The sequence below is a fragment of the Pelodiscus sinensis genome, chromosome 1, assembly GCF_052426305.1.
Source record: "Pelodiscus sinensis isolate ZL-2025 chromosome 1, ASM5242630v1, whole genome shotgun sequence".
Taxonomy (NCBI): domain Eukaryota; kingdom Metazoa; phylum Chordata; order Testudines; family Trionychidae; genus Pelodiscus; species Pelodiscus sinensis.
The window spans coordinates 321,635,533-321,650,404 of NC_143052.1; the positions used below are offsets into that span (position 1 = coordinate 321,635,533).

The window sequence follows — 14,872 nt, forward strand, 5'->3', positions numbered from 1 at the left end:
TGGACATTATCGAGGTTTGGGGGGAGGCCTCCAGCGTCCACGACCTCCACACTAGGCACAGGAATGCAGCCGTCTAGGGCAGGATAGCTGCCAGCCTGGCCACCAAAGGCCACATCCAAACCCAGGAGCAGGTTTGCATGAAAATCAAGTTGTTCCAGTGAGACCCCCGACCCTGAGCCCTGCGCTTAGTACATAAGAACATAAGAATGGCCGTACTGGGTCAGACCAAAGGTCCATCTAGTCCAGTAGCCTGTCTGCCAACAGCGGCCAACACCAGGTACCCCAGAGGGGATGGACCGAAGACAATGACCAAGCAATTTGTCTCGTGCCATCCATCTTCAGCCTTCCACAAACAGAGGCCAGGGACACCATTCCTACCCCCTGGCTAATAGCACTCCACGGACCCAACCTCCATGAATTTATCTAACTTCTCTTTAAACTCTGTTATAGTTCTAGGCTTCAAAGCCTCCTGTGGCAAGGAGTTCCACAGGTTGACTATAAGAAGAACTTTGTGTGAAGAAGAACTTTCTTTTATTAGTTTTAAACCTGATGTCCATTCATTTCATTTGGTGACCTCTAGTCCTTATATTATGGGAACTAATGAAGAACTTTTCTTTATGCACCCTCTCCACACCACTCATGATTTTATAGACCTCTATCATATCCCCCCTCAGTCTCCTCTTTTCTAAGCTGAAAAGTCCCAGTCTCTTTAGCCTCTCTTCATATGGGACCTGTTCCAAACCCCTAATCATTGTACTTGCCCTTTTCTGAACCCTTTCTAAGGCCATATCTTTTTTGAGGTGAGAAGACCACATCTGTAGACAGTTCTGAAGATATGGCGTACCATAGTTTTATACTTCCCCTCCTCCTTCTTCCCCTGGCTTCCCCCTTCCAGCTCCCTCCTCCCAGGTTTCTACCTCCCCTCTCCCACCCTCTTTCTTCCCCTCTCCCACCTCCTTTTCCCAGTCCCCCAGAGGTTAATCCCCCCCGCCCCCAGTTTTGTTAAATAAAGAGAGTTTCTTTTTTTGAACACGTGTCCTTTATTTTTTACATCAGGAAGAGGGGGCTTGGGAAGGGTAAGTGGAAGGAGGTGAGGGAGGAATGGGGCACGAGCCCCCGATGGGGAGGACTGGGGTGGTTCTGCGGGCTCCTCGGGGTGGAAGCTTTCCTGTAGGGCCTCCTGGATCCTGATAGCCCCCTGATTGACCTCCCCCGGATGGCAGCCTGCGGCAAGTGCAGCCGGGCTGATGGTCGAGTGCTGAAATGTGCCGAGTGTGGGCATTCAGGGCACTCCAAGACAGGACTGCTTTGATGTCCCCATCGAGTTAGACATGCAAGCGGGGAATCCTGAGAACTGTCTGTCCGGGATGGGGGTCAGGTCTTTTTAAGCACAGCCCTCGGCTAGCCTGAGGAAGCAGCTCCACACCTTAAGTCCTAACCTGATGCCCTGACGGCACTGGTTCTGGCCAGCCTTAACTTCGGTTCAGGGTCCACTCAATGTGGACATGCTATTTCGAATTAGCAAAATGCTAATTTGAATTAGTTTTTAGGTCTAAATGCACTCATTCGAATTAGCTTTTTTCAAATTAACTAATTTGAATTAAGTTAATTCGAATTAGTGCTGTAGTGTAGACATACCCTATTTGCGCAAAATCTTGCCAATGTAGACGTAGCCTATCTATATCTTGCTCACTCTCTCTTAACCAGCAACTAGAATAGGCAGCTAGGCTAGGCTAGTTTAGGCCCCAAAAATAACAAAGAGAAAATGATTAAGAAAGGTGTAATGAAGTTCCTTATGAGATTTCCTTATAAAGGACACATTCTACTATCTAAAATGAATTCCTGTGAACTGAACTGTACAATTCCCCAGAGAAAGGTAAACAACAGATAACAGCCTAATGGTGGAACTGCTCATACCTGAGCAAAGAAAGCTGTGCTGGTGACTCGCTGGTTTTCTGATGGGGAATTTACCCAGGGAAGGAGGCTCTGTATGATCTCCACTGTTATTAGTCCAGATCTTTGCAGAACCCTGGAAGACAAAAGGAACCACTTATGGGGCAGACTGTGCACTTCAAAAGCTTAGCTGCTATGACCATACAACTCTAAAACCTACGCATGGAAGCTCTGTGTTTCTCACCCAGGGCACCCCGCACAAAGCTATACCTGAAAGTTCCCTGTCAGTCACTCTATTTGTTGCCGATCCCTGAGGATGAAGTGCTGTCTCCTAGATCTCTTACCTCACCAGCAAACACACCCCCTCGTGGTGAGTCTGCGGATTTTCAAGAAGCATCCAAGTTTTCTGCATCCAGAGAGTTCTTATCAGTTTCTCATTCGTAGCCTTGAGAAGCACAGCCTCTAATGCTTCAATAGAAAGCCTGGGGGAAAAGAGGCACAGAACTGTAGTAACCAATAGAAAGGCACAGCCTAAGCAGTCAGGAAACCCCAGTTACTTGTCAGGTCTGTTGTTCATTGACAGTTCATCCATTGACAGTATCCTGAGGACCACTGTTTTTGGAAGGACTTAATTCCAGGAGGTATTTCAGTCTCATACATCTCATATTACTAGTGTTGCTATGGACAACATTTTGCAGTCACTTTCTCCTATCTGCAAGGTGTATGGGCACTAGCACAGTACAGTAATATGGAAAAAATACACAACCAGACCCCAAAAGCTGGGACACAGAGAGATTAGTGATCACTAATGGTTATTTTGGGGCCCTATGTCCAGCGAGATGTGACAGGGTGCTGAGAGCTTGCACTTGGGGTCAGCACTCTGGTAACTACTAGTACTAATTAGCTTCCCCAGAGAAAGCCTAATTGGATAGAAATGTACCTGATTGCCTGGCTAGAGTGGGGCTATAGAATCAACAAACCTATTATCCCATTAATAAGGAATCTGCCTAAAGGGACACCCACAGGAGTGTTTGAGGGAAACAGAGAGCAAAAGAGACAAAATGCTAGAGGCATCTAGATAGACTTATGTGTAGTGCTGGGGAGGAGCCGGTGGTCGTGGTACATGTAGGTCTCAATGACATAGGGAAGGGTAGGAGAGATGTCCTGGAGGCCAAATTTAGGTTGCTAGGAAAGAGACTGAAATCCAGGACCTCTATGGTGGCATTCTTGGAAATGCTTCCAGTTCCACGCGCAGGACCAGGTAGGCAGGCAAAGCTTCAGAGTCTCAATGTGTGGATGAGACAATGGTGTAGGGAAGAGGGGTTTGGATTTATCAAGAACTGGGGACACTTTTGGGAGAGGGGGAGCCTATACAGGAAGGATGGGCTCCACCTAAACCAGGGTGGAACCAGACTACTGGCACTAAACATTTAAAAGGCTGTAGAGCAGTTTTTAAACTAAGAGATGGGGGAAAGCCGATTGGTGGGGAGATGCAGGGAGACTTCTCTTAGAGGAGAATCCGTTGATAGAGATTCTCTAAGCTGTAGTCAGAAAGAGAGGACAAAGAGATAGTAGTGTTTGTGTTGCCAGAGGTTGGTGGTTTCAGGGAACTGACCTATAGCAAGCACAAACAAGACTTTCTCATATTAAAAGCAGGTGATGGTAAGGTGCCTCATAACCCTGAGAACTCCTGGGGAGTGTCACACAAATGTACTGGGATTCTCTTTGTTTTGCTCCCTTTCTTCTAATTACCTGCAAGGGTTGCCCTCACATAGTTGTTGTCCTTTTCTAAATAACCTCCTTCGGCTGCTCATCCTGGGCAAAGGCATCTTTTGTCCTAGGGTTTGGCTGATCTGCTGCAGAAGAACAGTGAACAACTCCGGGAACAGCTCCTGCACAGTTTTGCTCAACTGCAATGCTGACACCACTTCAAAGATGGCACATGTTGCCTGAAAGGAGAGCATGGTAAAAGAAGAGGTCTCTTCCTAACACTATCACACTCTCTCCCCTTCTGATACCTGCTGGACTAAATTCCCACTCCTGTCACTAACTTGATGAATGACCGAGAGCAATTCACTCCATGTGTGCCTTAGCGTCCCATATCTGTAAAAATGTGTACGACCTATCAAGGCATGTTATGAGTTGCACAAAACATTTGCAAAGCACTGTAAGAAATCTGATTCAAAGACTTTCTAATTGCCAGATATTATTAAGTGAATCAGCCACATACTCTAAATCTGCCATCTGTTGTTCCACAGAAAGCACAGCTGGAATCCAGGAAACAGTACTTCAGAAAAGAAGTGCCCATATGACAATATTATACCACTCATCTAGCTTTCCATCAGCATGTGTGTCACAAGGCAGAGAAATACATGTCTGTCGTCTAACTTACTGTGAGAGGTTCAGCAGCTGCTAAATGCAGGTCAGTTTCTGTCTCTGAGGTCGTGCTTCCTTCTTGGCTTGTTGGAGTCTTTATTCTTTCTATTAGGACCTTCAGGACTTGAGGGGCGAGCAAGGGATCTGTCCCCAGAGATCTCCACAGCTCAGTGGTGTCACTGCAATTTAACATAAGTTATATGTGACCCCTGGAGACTTTTGTGGCTCTGACTATATGCATCATATTCAAGTAAAGAACAAATTTTCTCCTTGACTATGATCAGGGCTCACCAACCGCGCTGTCCGGCGATCTGCGCATGCACAGATCGCCCAAACCTGGCTCTTCCAGGTTACAATCTACACGCCATGGGTGAGTAGATTGTATTATTTGTCAAGCCCTGCCTATGATGAGCAAGTTCAGAGTGCTGTCCTCCTTATATGGTCCTCATGTTTTACATATTGAGTTTCTAGTTACAGAACTAAGTTAAATTACATTTCAGGTTACATTTCTACAGTGCATGACTATTTGGGGATCCTGGAGGTATCCTGAAATAGCTACCCCACATTTACACAAGCAGCCCGTTATTTTGAAATATTTTTCAAAATAATGGGCACACTATTTTGCCATCCCAATAAACTTTGTTGCATGAGGGATAAGGGATGGCTTGAAATAGCACATTATTTCGACATTTGGTGCTGTGTAGAAGCGCCACATTTCAAAATAGGCTATGCAAAATATGATACGCAATTTGCAGAGTGCATATTGTGCATCTTATTTCAAGTTTAGGGTGCTGTATAGACACAACCCTAGTCTTACTGCACCATAACCATTAATGCTAGACTTCAGAAGGAAAGGACACAGAGCTCTAATCACAGTTCCTGTTTTCCTACTTCTCAGTAGATATGGAATCATGAGCATGTGATGCCCAAAGATCTACGGCCTGGGAGACAAGTTGAAGAAAGAAAAATGATCTTCCTACTAACTGGATGTACAACTATGAGAACAAATATTTGTGGCTAGCCCATGACCTCTTCACAAATGGCATTCCCTGGCCTCTATTTGCCAGAATGGGCATGTTCTGTTCACTCCCTATGGGGCACCTGGCATTGGCCACTGTCTGAAGACAGGATCCTGGGCTAGATGGACGTTTGGTCTGACCCACTACAGCCGTTCTCATGTTCTTAGATTCCTGCACTGATGACTGATAATTCAGCTAGGGATGTTTGAATGAAATGATAGATATGCTTACCACCCTGTCTTTAAGTACCAAGAATGACAATTCCATTCCAGCAGCCATACCCTTGCTGATACCAAAAGCCTGGTGCCCTATCCTTGCTAATCAGCCAGGAATTTGGATTTGAAGCTTTCATGCTACCAGAAAACGAACAGTCACTGGCAATTTCCAGGGTGATGTTAGTTCAGGGGTCTGGAGAGGCAAAAGTCCACTCCAGTGATGCCAGTAAAGGGAAGTCTTTAGGATGCCAAAGCAACTATTAATTAATGGAAACAGAATGACACTTAATTTCTCCCTGCACCCACCTTGACATGGTCTTGGACCTTTCTGCAGAAAGACCCAAGCTATTAACCTTTAGGAATTATCTCAAACTGTCTGTGGCTTAAATGAAGCCTTACATCTTCCAGTGAAGCCGTGGGATCCATGGTTACCAAAATGAACACTGTAAGGAGCACTATATACCTGTCCATCGGCAGACGTTTGAGGAGGAGGCTGAAGATCACTGCCTCTAGGTGATGGTGACCTAGAATGGACACTGCCTCCACCAGGAACTGCCTCAAGCTACCCTGCTTGATGGTAGGCATGTGAATGTATATTCTACTCAGGATAGCTGGCACCTGGACAGAATAAAACCAGAAAAAATGTCCCTTTTCCATTCTCTCCATTCATTCTGCAGAACCAAAACGTTTATTTAGTCGTTTAGCAATTTGCTGTTCTTGTAGAAAATCCTTCCTTCAAAAAACAAGTATTTAGACATGGCTGCATAGATTTAACCCACAAAAATTATACATATCTCTGCCCATACCTGGCTGCAACACCGGGTTAAGACATGCTGAGGCCCTAAGCTATGTCAAGTTAAAGAGGCCTCATTGCATTTCCAAAAAAACATGTATTATTCTAACAGAAAGGACAATGAAAATAGAAATAATCTATCTATCTATCTATCTATCTATCTATCTATCTATCTATCTATCTATCTATCTATCTATCTATCTATCTATCTATACATAGGCAAAGAGGCAAGTAAAAACTAGTAATTTGGGGGTATTTTTAGAGACCCCTCATTATCTGAGGCCCTAAGATGTAGTTCACTTAGCTTGTCTCTTGGGGCCGGATATTCTCTTTTTGCATTTTACTCGGAGTCTAATTTTTCCAAGCCTTTCATGGCTGGAAACTGTGACAACAAGATAGACAAATAATCAAGCATCTTCCTTTTCCCTTGGGGTACGGCTACACTAGCTCGTTAGTTCGAGCTAGGTAGGGTAATGAGGGCAAGCAGAGTTGCAAATGAAGCCCAGGATTTAAATATCCCAGGCTTCATTTGCATGTTCCCGGGTGCTGCCATTTTAAAATCCTCCTTAATCCGAACTCCGTGCCCGCGGCTACACGCGGCACGGAGTAGGTAGTTCTAATTAAAGATCCTAATTCCATGAGGAGTAACGGTAGTTCGAATTAGGATCTTTAATTTGAACTACCTAGTCCATGCCGCATGTAGCCGCGGGCACGGAGTTTGGAGTAAGGGGGATTTAAAAATGGTGGCGCCAGGGAACATGCAAATGAAGCCCGGGATATTTAAATCTCGGGCTTCATTTGCAACTCCGCTTGCCCTCATTACCCTACCGAGCTCGAACTAACGAGCTAGTGCAGATGTACCGTTAGATTATCTCTGTCTTCTGCTGTTGATTCCCCCATTGCCTGACTCAGGATAGGAACACAGATGGAATTAACTTCCAATCCCAGGGGGAGAAACAGCAAGACTTGTGTTCACTGCAAATGATGGCAAAGACCTGAAAGCCTGCAGGTTAGCCAGAAAAACCTCTCCAGCTTCTATTTTACCTCATCCAGCATGGCACCTCCACACTCCTTCAGGATGATCTTCATCCACAGACCGGCTGCTGTGGCACAGGAGGGGCTAGCAGACAGCATACGATCCAGTATGGCCTCAATAAAATCTGTGGCTTGTTCAGAGGGAAAGTACTTACTAACCACCTGTGGACAGATCAAAAACAGGAAAGATTGCAATGATAGTCGGCTCCAGTACTTTTAAGAAAGGAGGCCTAAGAGCTGTATAGGAAAATAATGTATTCATCAGCAAATTGCTAATTGGGCTCATATCTGGCAAGGCAGTTGCAATTAAAATTTTCTCTGTAATCTTTCTAGCTACCACATCTCTATTCTACACTAATAATATCAGGTTAGATCTTAGGTTGTACAGTTAGCACAACATTGTATGGGACAAACAGGATGTAAATTTCCAGTTTATATTCTATTATGTACATGACATCTTTTCACAAAATATAAAAATATGCAAAGAGATGCATGCACACAAATATAGGTTCAGGTAAACACACAAGGTGCCAAGACTGGTTTCTCAGCTTGATGTCCCGCTCACATATTTTCCCCCTGGATGGATGGATGGATGGATGGATGGATGTGCGCGCGCACATGCATGGGCATGTTCATGCAACTGTCTGGAATCTGTTTGTTTTTTACATGGCATTCATAGCATATACCTATGAAAAGCATGTTACTGATTACCCATGAATGCCTCACTCCCATAGCTCGCTCCAAGTGTGGAAAGACATCACAAAAGCATAAAACAATCATAGAATCATAGAATACTAGGACTGGAAGGGACCTTGAGAGTTCATCGAGTCCAATCCCCTGCCCTCATGGCAGGATCAAATACTGTCTAAACCATCCCTGATAGACATTTATCTAACCTACTCTTAAATATCTCCAGAAATGGAGATTCCACAACCTCCCTGGGCAATTTATTCCAGTGTTTGACTACCCTGACAATTAGGAACTTTTTCCTAATGTCCAATCTAAATCTCCCTTGCTGCAGTTTAAGCCCATTGCTTCTTGTTCTATCCCCATAGGCCAAGATGAACAAGTTTTCTCCCTCCTCCTTATGGCACCCTTTTAGATATCTGAAAACTGCTATCATGTTCCCCCTCGATCTTCTCTTTTCTAAACTAAACAAACCTAATTCCTTCAGCCTTCCCTCATAGGTCATGTTCTCTAGACCTTTCATCATTCTCGTTGCTCTTCTCTGGACCCTCTCCAATTTCTCCACATCTTTCTTGAAATGCGGTGCTCAGAACTGAACACAATACTCCAATTGAGGCCTAACCAGCGCAAAGTAGAGCGGAAGAATGACTTCTCATGTCTTGCTCACAACACCCCTGTTAATGCATCTCAGAATCATGTTTGCTTTCTTTGCAACGGCATCACACTGCTGACTCATATTCAACTTGTGGTCCACTATAACCCCTAGATCCCTTTCTGCCGTACTCCTTCCCAGACAGTCGCTTCCCATTCTGTATGTATGAAACTGATTGTTCCTTCCTAAGTGGAGAACTTGGCATTTGTCTTAAACTTCATCCTATTTACCTCAGACCATTTCTCCAATTTGTCCAAGTCATTTTGAATTAGTGACCCTATCCTGCAGATTAGTCGCAACCCCTCCCAGCTTGGTATCATCTGCAAACTTAATAAGCGTACTTTCTATATCAATATCTAAATCGTTGATGAAGATATTGAACAAAGCCGGTCCCAAAACAGACCTCTGTGGAACCCCACTTGTTATGCCTTTCCAGCAGGATTGTGAACCATTAATAACTACTCTCTGAGTATGGTTATCCAGCCAGTTATGCACCCACCTTATAGTAGCCCCATCTAAGTTGTATTTACCTAGTTTATTGATAAGAATATCATGCGAGACTGTATCAAATGCCTTACTAAAGTCTAGGTATACCACATCCACCACTTCTCCCTTATCCACAAGACTCGTTATCCTATCAAAGAAAACTATCAGATTGGTTTGACATGATTTGTTCTTTACAAATCCAGGCTGGCTGTTCCCTATCACCTTGCCACTTTCCAAGTGTTTACAGACGATTTCCTTAATTACTTGCTCCATTATCTTCCCAGGCACAGAAGTTAAACTAACTGGTCTGTAGTTTCCTGGGTTGTTCTTATTTCCCTTTTTATAGATGGGCACTATATTTGCCCTTTTCCAGTCCTCTGGACAAGGGAAAATGAATGGTGCACAGCCACTAGGACAGTCACCTAGTGTTTGTTACCTTAGCCATTTTGGAAGATGCTTGAAACAGAGCCTCAGGGTCTGGAGTTGTTAGTGCCTCACGGAGACAACTCAGCTCCTCCTCTGCTGACCCCAGGTTAGTGCACTGACCTAGGATAGAGAAAAGGAGAAAAAGTATGGCAACATTTAATAAAACTGAACCTCTGATCCATAGATAATCATACAGGAGGATCTATGGGGTATGTTATTACCAGCTGTGTGTGAAATTTTGGCCCCACTAAAGCCAATGACGAAATTCTTGTTGACTTTAACGGAGTCAGAATTTTACCGTCAGGCTATGTCTAGACTACATCCCTTTTTCGGAAAAGGGATGTAAATTAGACGTATCGCAATTGCTAATGAAGCGGGGATTTAAATCTCCCCTGCTTCATTAGCATAAAAATGGCTGCAGCTTTTTTCGGCACGGAGCTTTGCCGGAGAAAAGCGCCAGTCTAGATGCTGATCTTGCGGAAAATTAAGCCTTTTCCGAAAGATCCCTTATCCCTCCGAAAAAGGGATGTAGTCTAGACGTAGCCCCTATGTCTGAAAGTTAACAGTAATGGCATGTGATTCATTGTGATTCATACAGGATTAAACAGGCACTGTATTCTGTGTGGAGCATCTTTCTCTGTATATCTGGTTTCAGTAGCCACTCTGCTCTCAGTCTCTTTAAGGGAAAGCTGTCCTGCTCTGTCATCTCCCTCTCCCCACCCCACTCTGCAGAGCGGGGGCATATGGGCATATGGCGGGGGAGAGAGTGTGTGTGAGACAATGTGTGTGTGTGTGTGTGTGTGAGAGAGAGAGAGAGAGAGAGAGAGAGAGAGAGGGACATGCTGGCTGCCAGAGAAATCTTAGAAACAGTGCACTGCCTCTTTAGATAGGCACTCCGTTACTCACCATACTTCAGACTGGAGCAGCACTATTGTATGTGTCCCTCTCCCCAAACTCTGCTCTGCAGAGATGATGACAAGGGCAAAGGGGTCACCCTGACTTCTGCACGTCTCCCTGCTCACCTCCCCTCCACACACCACTAGCAGCAGATAGGATGGAGCAAGGTCGGAGAGGGGCAGCTGAACACATGCTGCTGGCATGCTTGCTAATCAGCTGAGCGCTCCAGACAGAAATTCTGGGGAGAAGGGCAGATCTGGCCTGTGTGCTATATTTTGTCCACCCTCTAATATTTGCAGATTATTTATTATTTGTGCAGTTCTCTTCCAGCAATGTACTTACAAGGCCCCAATCGTTCTGTTATATAAGTGTTGCTAACAAGACAGAAAGAATTACAGATGGAAAAAATGGTCATTACAACAATGAAAGAAAGTGAAGAGTTACTTACACCTGCTCATGGTCTCCTCACCTTGTATATTGAGAAGACAGTTGATACAGTCAACCACCCTCTGACGCGATGTCGTAACTGAATCACAGGTGTATGGTGCTAACAGCCCAATCAGAGATCCAATCTGATGAAAAGTTTCCTGAGGCTAATTTTAAAAGAATGAAGAATGAAAGTTCTCCGGCTATACTGGACATTATTTGCCTTCTTTATTGTGAACTCCATTACTGTACCTGGGTACGGCACATTGGAAAACATAATCCTTGTTGTACATGCAAATTGATGGGGTCTAAATTAGCTGTAGCACTCAAGAAAAATCTCAGAGTCATTGTGGATAGTCCTCTAAAAACATCTGTTCAACATGCAGCTGCAGTTAAAAATGCTAATGGTATGTTAGGAACCACTAGGAAAAGGGATGAATAATAATATGATAAATATCATCATGCCACTGTTTCAAATCCATGGTACACTCACACCTTGAATATTGCAAGCAATTGTAGTCCTCCAACTTAAATAAAGTTAGGTTATAATTGGAAAAAGTTCAGAGAAAAGCAACAAAAATGATATGGGATATGGGACAACTCATACAAGGAGAAGTTAAAAGGACTGGGACCATTCATCTTAGAAAAGAGATGCTTACAGGGGGGTATGATAGAGCCATATAAGATGATCAGAGATGCATGATATGGGTGTCCCTATATCTCTGACTGCCTGGGGCTGGGACTGGACAACAAGGGAGAGATCACTCAACAATTGCCTTGTTCTGTTTGTTCCCTCTGATGCACATAACACCCACCACTGTCAGAAGACAGGCTACATGAACCATTTGTCTGGGGGATCCAGAATGGCCATTCATGTTTTATGTTCTTATCTGATTAAATAGAAATAGAAATTCAACTTTAACAGCGATAGAAATGTAGCTGTGTTAGTCTGGGGTAGCTGAAGCAAATGCAGGACAATGTAGCACTTTAAAGACTAACAAGATTTATTTATTTTTATTTTTTTTTAAGATGGTTTATTAGATGATGAGATTTCGTGGGCCAGACCCACTTCCTCAGATCAGGAAGTGGGTCTGGCCCACGAAAGCTCATCATCTAATAAACCATCTTGTTAGTCTTTAAAGTGCTACATTGTCCTGCATTTTGCTTCAACTTTAACAGCCTGAGAGTATAGGAATGCATCTATGACACTGACACAGCCAACCTATGTGTGACCACAATAACTTAACAAGCGGCACTGCAATTGTATCAAGAGTCTATTTATAAAAAAGATGTGCTTCCTTATACAAGAGCATTTCACTGAAAGATTGTGTTGTCAGAATTTTCACTGACTTGCCCGAGGTCTAAGGAATGTAGGTCGCACTGTCAGATGTAAATATCCAGAATCAGATTCTGGTCTCTGTTACACTTGTGTAAATCCAAAATAATGCCACTGAAGTCAGGGGCATTACCCTGGCTTTACACGAATATCACTGATCAGATTCTAGCTCTAATCCTTCAGTCCAGCTGCATCCTTGAGCATCCAAAGCTCCCACTGAAGTCAAGGGGAACAATCAGCATGCCAGAATGGCAGAACTGAGTCCTAAGTGTTAAGAACTCTCCTTACCAGATTTCTGGTGGACACATCGAACTCTCTGAATACATAGGCGACCATATCCCCTGCTGCACAATTCTCCACACTTCCTGAACTGAGCAGCTTCAGGACAAAATGGAGAGCTGCCATCCTCACCTGCAAGGGTAGAGATTATGCACGAGTTATTATTATCTCTTCTGCATGCAATATGAGACAGGATATGAGAGTCCTTTTGCTTTTGCTTTTATCTCTTTGGAATAGTGGCTGAAGTACAAATGATTAACACATCTGTTATGTAAATTCCTTGCAACACTGGCTACAGAAGTACCATGCAAATGCCAGTTTTCACTTTCAGGTGACACTGTAATTAGGAAAAAGGCAGCATTTTCTCCTATAAATGTAAACAAACTTGTTTGTCTTAGTGTCTGGCTGAACAAGAAGTAGGTCTGAATGGACTTGTAGACTCTAAAGTTTTACATTGTTTCGTTACAGTTAACAAAAAATATCTACATTTGTAAGTTGCATTTTCACGCTAAAGAGATTGCTCTACATCACTTCTATGAGATGAATTGAAAAATATTATTTCTTTTGTCATTTTTACAATGCAAATGTTTGTTATAAAAATAATATAAAGTGCATAGTACACACTTGTCATTGTGTTGTAATTGAAATCAATATATTTGAAAATGTAAAAAACCACAAAAATATTTAATAAATTTCAATTTTTAATCGCATTAATTTTTAGTTAACTGTGATTAATTGAAACCCTATTAATAATCTCAGCCTAAAAATGTGTCTCATTGCCAGACTCTCCACTGAGTGAAATACTTCCCAGATATTAACAGCAATACCACTATTCCACACACAATCTTACCTTAGCACTCTGATCACTGAGAGCAGATTGCACTGCCTTCACAATCAGAAACTTTCTAACTCTTGTCTCAGGCACTGAAAGATAAGGAGAAGTGTGCAATATAGTATATCTTTGTTCCAAACACTCATGCTCCACATTAGAATGTGTCCTGTGCCCTATTTAAGAGTACTACCAAGCTTCACTCATATACAGAATCAGCGGGGAAAATATAGGACCAGACTCTGATCTCAGTTACACCAGTCTAAGTCTGAAGTATTTCCACTTCTGTAAATAGCACCATCATACTATCCTGATGGAAATATTGTAAGAGAGTTAGACAAATGGAGGTTAGTGAAGTTAGTCTGTGTTTACCACCAGTATAGCAGAATTCGGAATCTATTCTAGAGTGTCTAATACTTATTCAGTCAGGAGTACTATTTTGTTTTTATCTCATTATTATTAACATGCATCCGCCACAAGATTACATTTGTATTTGTACCTTGAAAATATTTTAGGCTACATTCAGCACTTAATTAACCCTGTTGATTTCTGTGTGACCACATGGGAGTTACTTAGCGCAGCACTGGGTCCCTTTAGTGAATTTCCAACCCTCTGGTGAGCATGCATCTAAAAGGGTGTCGCAAGGAGAAGGGAGAAAAATTGTTCTCTTTGGCCTCTGATGATAGGACAAGAAGCAATGGGCTTAAATTGCAGCAAGGGAGGTTTAGGTTGGACATTAGGAAACACGTCCCAACTGTTAGGTTGGTTAAACACTGTGAAAAATTGCCCAGGGAAGTTGTGGAATCTCCACCACTGGAGATATTTAAGAGCAGATTGGATAGACACCTATCAGGGGTGATCTAGACAGTGCTTGGTCCTGCCATGAGGGCAGGGGACTGGACTTGATGACCTCTCAAGGTCCCTTCCAGTTCTAATAATCTATGACTATATGACTCTATGTGTTGCAGCAGGGGCAGATGACCGTTTTGCGGGGCCCCGGGCAGCATAATTCCGCGGGGCCCCCCCTTTGCCACGGCGCATGCACAGTGATGCCATGCTCATGCGCGGTGGCACCACGGCGCGTGCGCGGGGCTTTTTGAAGCGCGGGACCCGGGGCGGCCACCCCACTCGCCCTGCCCTATATCCGCCCCTGTGTTACAGATCCTCTGTGCCCCATTTGCAGAGATCATGAGTATGTTATAGCCCTACCATGCCTGCAAAGCCTTGGTTCTTTAGATCAACCTATAGCAGCTCATGCTTTTAGCTCTGGATGTCCCCAACTCAACCCCCAGCACGATGGCGATGATCGCAGCAGTCACAGTTACTCCTGTGTTACTTACAGTCAGCACCAATAATAGCTGTGAGCAGATTCAGGGATGCCACACGAACAGTCTCATTCTCAATCTTCAGCTGCGAGTGCAGAAATGCTATGAGGTCATCAGGAGAAGAACGGGCTGCAAAGGAAGAAATCACATCCTCACTAACAACTGAAAGCTCATTCTTACCACACCTACAAAAGAAGG

The 14,872-nt window shown here is 43.7% G+C and overlaps 1 protein-coding gene across 1 annotated transcript; it reads right to left on the minus strand.

The window, feature by feature from the left end:
* Positions 1-1,637: 1,637 nt before the first annotated feature.
* LOC149525938 (maestro heat-like repeat-containing protein family member 2B) lies at positions 1,638-12,648 on the minus strand. Its single transcript, XM_089776493.1, has 9 exons — positions 12,530-12,648; positions 10,949-11,072; positions 9,593-9,702; positions 7,341-7,493; positions 5,967-6,121; positions 4,286-4,448; positions 3,646-3,842; positions 2,238-2,375; positions 1,638-2,029 (listed from the first exon to the last, which is right to left on the minus strand). The coding sequence occupies exons 1-9, from the start codon at positions 12,644-12,646 to the stop codon at positions 1,912-1,914; spliced, it is 1,275 nt and encodes a 424-aa protein (XP_089632619.1). The 5' UTR covers positions 12,647-12,648; the 3' UTR covers positions 1,638-1,911.
* Between the last annotated feature and the right edge of the window lie 2,224 nt (positions 12,649-14,872).